Here is a 7,621-nt window from a genome sequence, read left to right on the forward strand (position 1 = left end):
TCTTTATCGCTCGCGGTGGCACCCTGACTGGAAGAGTCTCAAACAGATCCAAAGCAATTTGGAAGGAGCATCATGTTCACCGATGCTATCTGCTCTAGCAGTGATAGGGGGTTTTTCCATTTACTCAAGAGAGTCTGGAGCTCTTGAAAAATTGGTGGGAAGTTATGGCAGTATAGCTGATTTTACGTGGAGGTGATCTGAACCCCAAGGTATCGAGGAGAGAGACCCCCCATAAAAGGGTAGGAAGTCCTGCAAAGAGTTTTTTAGGAAAATTCTGGATTTTTCTAGATATTTGGAGAGGGATTTTTTAGTGGTGTTTCAACAATACAACTTACACATATATTAAAACCATTAATATTTTATTTCAGATTTCATTAAAACCAAATACATTTATAAAAGATATAACCAGATATAGACAAATAAGTTAAAAGAGCTCTTGTATATTATAGCTTACAACTCTTGATTACATACAGGGATAGTATTAGAACAACAAGACATTAAATTGTGCCTGCATGTAATTTTCTTTACCGACGCATTTCACAGAGCAAAGTCTGCTTCATCAGGATAGGGGAGGTGAATATTCTAGATCAAAAAACATATACATTGCGTATGAGTAAAATACATTCTGTACTGAATAAGTATTAACATCAAAAACAATTAAAAAAATCAATTTACATACTTCACCATCAGAGTATATAAACCGCACAACCATATATCCTACCATATGAACAGCTGACATCAGGCAGATGTCAGGGAAAGGAAAGGAGGAAGACACTTCAAATAGAGGAGATTGACAACACCAGCTGGAATGAATATCCAAATCACCAATGTATATTAGTTTATATATGTGAAGATCCTTTAAATTTGTGTCCCCAATTAAAAATTTTTGTATCAAGCTTTAATGATGTGGCATCCTATCTGACATCTTTGGTACAATGCAGGACCAGCAATCCAGCATTGAGGATTGGTTCACATACCAGAGCTAAAGAGAGTGAGCACTGGCTGCAATGGCAATACTTACTCCATTGCTGTGCATGGCATCATGTGACCTCAACTAGTGACTAAATCCCTTACATAAGGTGACTAAATCCCCTGCTGTGCTGGTTATAAATACTTATAATATATATATATATATATATATATATATATATATATATATTGGTATAATTTATGTTCAACTCATGTAAATAGGAGGAGAAGAAAGAACAAAGCTCTTCAGTAGTTTCAAGAATAAATATATTTATGATTCTACAATATACAGAGCTTAACTTAATTATGGATCAGTACATAGGTATTGCATATTATCGAAAGCATACAATCTCAAAATACACGTAAAGCATAAGATTGTCTCCGTTTTCTGACGCGTTTCGCCATATGGCTTCCTCAGTATTAATGATTTACACTTAAGGCTTGGCAACCATGATTATTATAAGATACAAAGAAATGTCTTTTGGGCTTTTAATTATCTTCTAAATCATCTTCAACTCGTGTTATAGTAATATAGCTATGATAATGTTGCACTAAATGTATTTTTAATATATTACACACTCATGGGTATTTTCCTCCTTCCATCCTTGAACATAGAGTAATAACCATGATCATTATTTCCAAAAATTTATAGCTTCATAGACAGATGGTTTTACATGAAAAGAAATCTGCAGTGTTTTATTTAATCCCTAAGAATAGGTATCCTACAAAAATAGTGTAATGGGACACATTGTAAAAGATATAAACTAATGATACTCTATACCGAAATCTAAAATGTCAGTTTAATCCATAATCTAATCCCTAATTGTTGGGTGTATGTATTTATTTATTTCCAAACATTAGTAAATATTTCTCAAATCTAATGGGTATGTACTTTAAAGTATACGAATATTAAGTGTCAACAGGTATGAACCTCAGTAACAAAGAATGACCACTAGATGGCCCTGTGCAAACCTATATTTTATTAAGCCATCTGTATGCACTGCAAATATTATTAATAAACTTGGAAGATGAATATAGCCTTTAGAATACTTTAGTTATCTGCCATCGTATTATATATGTGATTTCATTATTACAATTGGGTTGCTGTTTTTATAGAAAAATAAATAACTTGTTCCCCAAATTTCCAAACTGCATTATGTTATTGGGGTTTGGAGTATTATTTTTTAAAGAACTTAAAGTAAAAAAAATACCTTTCTATTTATTACCCTAAACAGAATATGTTGTGTTTTTGTATTTATTTTTCTATATATAGCACTAAATATAAAAATATAGCATATGTCTATTTTATTTTTAACATTTCTAGCCCAAAGGTGGAGCTCCAAGCACTAAATCTGATTTAACAATCTTCCAAATCATAAAATTTGAGAAAAGAACAAAGCAGCAAAGCACAGAACCTCAACAAACCAGACCCGATCTGAAAAGTACATTTCAAGAATGTCTTCACTGCAAATCCTTTGCACGAAAAATATTTCAATTTTCTATTTTATCATTTTGTATCTGAAAATATACAATGGGAGAATTTAGTAAGCTGGTTCATTTAGGAAAGTGAATTATCACATTCTAGGAATTTTCACTTCAGCTGGAATTTTCACTTCAGCTGCAGTGAAAGTTCACTTTGCAGAGAATACCCAATCACAAGCAATTACAAAAATACATTACTTTAGCTTGCATGTGATTGGATGGCTGTCACCCTTCTACCCCTCCATAATATATGGAATGTGTGTCACCCATCGCTTCCATCGGAGGGCGATCTACTTTCAGGTTGTCTCAGTGTCATATGACAGATGGATCTATTTTAAGCAAAAATAAATACTCATGAAATAAATATTGTTAACATTCAATATTGTATTACATAATGAATGGCATGGTGTGATATTTGTACACGGAAAGAAAATCTTATTTATGAAATAGTTACAAAGTAAAAAACAGGAAAGAAAATGATGATGCCCATCAAGTTCACATTTGAGTTTTGCTCCTGGAAAGGCAAAATGAAGCCAGTGGATCAGCAGAGCAGAGGTAAGTACTGTATGTGCTGTTAGTGGGGCCCCATTAAAATGAGGGACCAATAATAATGCTATTGCCCACCTTTCTTTTTTAAAAGCAGGAAAATATTTGCTGTGACCTATAAAATAGAACCATGCAGACCACTGGAGGATGGACGTACAGACCAGGACAACCTTGGAGGTTCCCAATGCTCTTATTGTTATTATTGGTTGTATATTGTATGGAGGGGGAGGAGGTCCAACTTGCATTTTCCAAAAATGTAGGTAATATAAAAGCATCTAAAGAATGGAAATGAATAATAATAATAAAAAAACAACAACACAGCTTGACAAATATGTTAACAGCAGTGAGAGCAAAGTGGAGGTACAGAAGTTGCGGAATATTTATTGTTTTTCTTGATTGGGGTTAAAAGTAAAAACAAAATTTTAAAAAATATTGTTTGAAATATACCCAAAATATCAATAAAACATTGAAAATATGTAATATTGCAACTGAACTAAAATAAACACGTTCTAAAAAGAGCTTCAGAGCTGACGCATTTTACTTTCCTCCTTGGGACCCATTTAAATGATGCATTGGATTGGATTGCACAGATCTACCTGAGGCTATAAACCACCAAAACCATCAAAATAGGGCCACGGACCGGTTGCCCCTTTTGCCTACCTTTATAATGACCTTTCATTCTTCAAAAAATGTAAAAAAAAAAAGGAAAATGCTGATTGGATAGTGATTTGTGCCAAAGTGTCCTCATATACATCTTGGCAGAACGTCAATACAAACTCATCAGACCAGGTACGTGTGACGGCCTCGGGGCAGTAATTAGTGTCACCCGAAGATTGGAGTTATTACAAAATTCTCATTTGCCTAGTAAATATATCACTGTTTACTTTTAGAAATCTGATTCATCAGACTTTCCCAGAATGAGACGATTGTCATTTGAAAATTTGTTAAAATGTTGCAATATTATTCACAAAAATGAAAAAAAAATGATTAATATAACTGAAAGTCGCAATGGGTGAATCTGCCCAGATTTAACTATTTCCAGATTTGGCAAGCATTCTCCAAACAAACATATGAACCCCAATCTCATCTAACCATACCTAATCATCAGGTGTGTGCCCGATGTTAAGATATACTATAGGCAGTGTTTCCATTGGCCGGTAAGGTTAGGGGTACTAATTTCATTTGTTTTTTTTTTCACTTGGGACATGTTGTCTCAGATCCTCCAATCAATCATTTTACATTTTACATTGACATTAGGGGCATTTTTTAACCACAAAATCTTTATTTTTTCTGACTTTATTTTATGTAGAATCCTTTGATTGATTGATTGCTTGGTTCATCTGGGACCAATAAAGTTTTTGCTTGATATGGATTCAAGAAGTGCAGCCTGCCATTTTCCTTTGTGCCTGGATGAGGGGACCTAAGGGGTTCATTGTCACGCCATTGTCTTTGGAATGAACTCGAAAAAGTCATTAATCAGACACTTTAATACATTTTACCTCCAGACAAAAAACTGCAAATATTTTGCAAAAATGTTTCAACTCAAAAATATAATTTTCCCACCCGGAACAACTTTGTGAAGATCTTATGGGGACCAAGAGTGCTTGCTATCACAAAGGATAATGGTATCATTCACAGTGTGTGTCTGCACCACATTAAAAAGATTTAATCTGCAATAAACACCTAAAAACATTTCCTTTTATTGTTGAATTACGGTCGTTGCCATTACCAGCAGAGGAGAAATTCCAGAGTGGAGATAAATGCGTGGGCGCCCACCATCACAGATCTGCATGATTGTTGTGCAGTGACAAAAGAAAGGAGTCAGAAGAGATAAAAGTAGAATATTCTTACCAGGTCATATAAAGTACAATAGAGGATGCATGACATTTATCAATTCTACAGCTATAATGGGTGATTTTTAGATTTTCTCTGTGTTTTAAGCAGGTTTTTTCTTTTTTTGTGTTTTTTATGTTTCGTGCTTTTTTTTAGTTTCTTTTTTATATAATTCTTTTAGCTCTATTTATTAATTATTCCCCTGTCTATTCATCTAAAATTCACTGACAGATGGTCCAGCCCCTCTACGGGTCACTGCCGCCTAGTGGCCAATCTCAAAAGTGCACTGCTGTCATCTTATGAAATAAATAGCAAATAAATGAATATGAACAGTGAATTGACAGGGAATATTTTATAAATAGAGCCCTTTGTTTTACGAATGAACATTTATTACGAGATGTATCCATGACATAGAGCATTTTGAGTGTGGGCGTTTGCTTTCAGACTGTCTCTTTCTGATTGAAAAGCTTTACAGAGCAGGGAGAGGGGTACAAGGGAGGGGTGTGAGTTCCCCTTTTTGACCTTACTTTTATGACTTAAGGTATTGTTCTCCTATTTGCCCCTTTTAGATCTGACAGTTATATCATTAAAGTGTTGTGTTATATTTGTTCAATAAGTGCACAAAATATCCATTGATCATATTGGAAATTCAGGCTTTGCAAATGGTTGAGTATTTTCTCCACCAGTCAGAATTTTTTGGGCAGTACAGCTGGCACTTCCTCATTCTTGGTGTTAGTGACTGACAGATAAATCCAGCAGCTCCCTAAGAAAATGCATGCTATATTTCTCAAATGGCTGCTGGATTCCACATAGGGGCCCCATGCTTGGTGCATGGATAAGATTGTGAGCTGCATCATCAATGGGCAGGTAACTAAAGCACATGACCATGCATCTGATCTTGTGTGAGATTGAGAAAACAGCACATGTGTTCAATGTTTGTAATAAAATATAGGACTACTGTCGTTCTGCATTTTAGCCACAAGATGCCGCTGTTTCTGAGCACTTTTTTTTTATATGAGCTGGCATCCGTGTTGTATTCTCTGTTCGTGACTTCGCTGTATCCTAGAAAGCCCCCGGTACACGGCTTACACTTGCGCATGTGCAGATGAGATTGAAAGCCGGGCAATTTGTTTTCATGCAACCTCTACTGATGATGTAGCAAAATGAGAGAGGGTGTTGCTGCGGCATTATCTCAGGAGCCAGAAGCGACCACATGGAAAATGATGGCACAGGACGGGTAGCAAAGTAGCTGTGTAAGGATGTTTCAAGAAGACTACAAGAAAAGGGTACTTGTGAAAAAATAAATGTTGGTGGAAGGTTCACTTGTAACCCTGATGAAGAAGCTTGACCCGAAACGTGTTGGTTGTCTGTGATCTAATAAGAGAATAAATTAGAGAAATACAAACAGGTCCGATCTTTCTTTTGAGGACATTGCCTGTTGTACAATGAACAGGAAGGAAAATCAGAAACTTTTTTATTACCTTGTGGATTCATAAAAAAAATGTTGTATCAAAAATCTGAAAAAGAAACCACGGCCATAGAACCTGCCAAGGATCTGAGAAAAAGGAAATGCTGCCACGCGTTCTGTGCTCACCGGTTTTAGAAGAAGGAAATGGAGAGAAGCGTGGGTTAAGAGATCAGCAGCTTCTCCGGAATACCAGAAATAAAGATTTATACACGCAGGTCTGACCAGGTAAGTCACATGACCAGCATTTGCCAAACCCATTATTTGCATTTATTAATATTTCCATAAAAAAAGAATCACATTTTTTATTACCACCAAGTTTTTTTATGAGAATTTTTGTCACTCTAAATTTGGTGTGAGGGATTTTCCTTGAGATGTTTTTGTATGTGATTTGCTATTTTTAGTCCTCTGTGAAAACTGAACTCCAAACAAAGCTAAATAAATAGATAACTTACATAAAAGATACTTTCCTTGGCAAATGATTTGTATTTCAGTCCTTCCAGTCCCAAGGTTTACACACAGCCCTGACTAGAGACCTGATTTTTCTTGGCTGAAGCTCACTAACATTTAGGGGTCTTGTCCAGCCCCCAGCCTGTGAATGAGCAGGAAAGGGAGAAGCAGAAGACTGATGAGCTCCTCTCTCTGATCTCTCCTGTGCTTTCTTCTTTTCCACAAAGCTGTTTCACTTTAAGGTCCAGGTTGTTGCAGCACTCTGATGTCTTCACATACAATGAAGGAACAATAGTTCTGCATGTAACGGGAGGATAGCAAGGGTCCACTCATGCCCCAGAGGATTATATAGTAAAAGGAAGAGAAGAGTAGGATAATTATGTGTACTTCCCTCCCACCTACAGCCAGGCAAGCACTTACCCTTGCAGTATGGGGGATGGGGGGGTTAGAGTACCCTCAGGGGCTTCTTTAACAACAGCCCAGACCGCGCCATATCCATCTGAACCAAATTTTTATACTTCATCCAATCACACTCATGTTATAAATTTATTGACAGATTTATTGCATAGGAGACATGAATAGAAGAAAATTTGGTTCATAGCTTATATTGTTATATATATGATATTTTACATACAATGACACATGTTAATGCATGAAGACATGTCAGGAGCTCCATGTTTTCTATGTATTGGATTTCCAAGCTGGTTTAGGGGCTCCTGTGGTCATGGATCCTTTATAGGGAAGCTGTTGAAGGTATTGAAACAGGAATGCTTGCATTTGATCTGTTTTTCCCATAAAAGCCAATCAGTCTCCAATGGGACCTGCTGGGTCTGTCCCATGCCTATCCTTCAACTCATCTCCAATGGGACCTGCTGG

At 36.1% G+C, this 7,621-nt stretch overlaps 1 protein-coding gene across 3 annotated transcripts in view; it reads right to left on the reverse strand.

Annotated features, from left to right (window-relative positions):
• Nucleotides 1-342: 342 nt before the first annotated feature.
• LOC140340814 (uncharacterized) overlaps nucleotides 343-7,621 on the reverse strand; it is a 16,871-nt gene continuing 9,592 nt past the window's right edge. The window contains exon 5 of one of the 3 annotated variants that reach the window (XM_072426224.1): nucleotides 343-582. In XM_072426224.1, the coding sequence (XP_072282325.1) occupies nucleotides 538-582 (45 nt within the window). In that variant the 3' untranslated portion in view covers nucleotides 343-537. Of the gene's footprint in view, nucleotides 583-2,272; nucleotides 2,488-7,283; nucleotides 7,615-7,621 lie in introns of those variants that run through there. The other 2 variants (XM_072426225.1, XR_011922739.1) reach the window with 2 other exon arrangements.

This window comes from Pyxicephalus adspersus, chromosome 11 (genome assembly GCF_032062135.1).
Source record: "Pyxicephalus adspersus chromosome 11, UCB_Pads_2.0, whole genome shotgun sequence".
Lineage (NCBI taxonomy): Eukaryota > Metazoa > Chordata > Amphibia > Anura > Pyxicephalidae > Pyxicephalus > Pyxicephalus adspersus.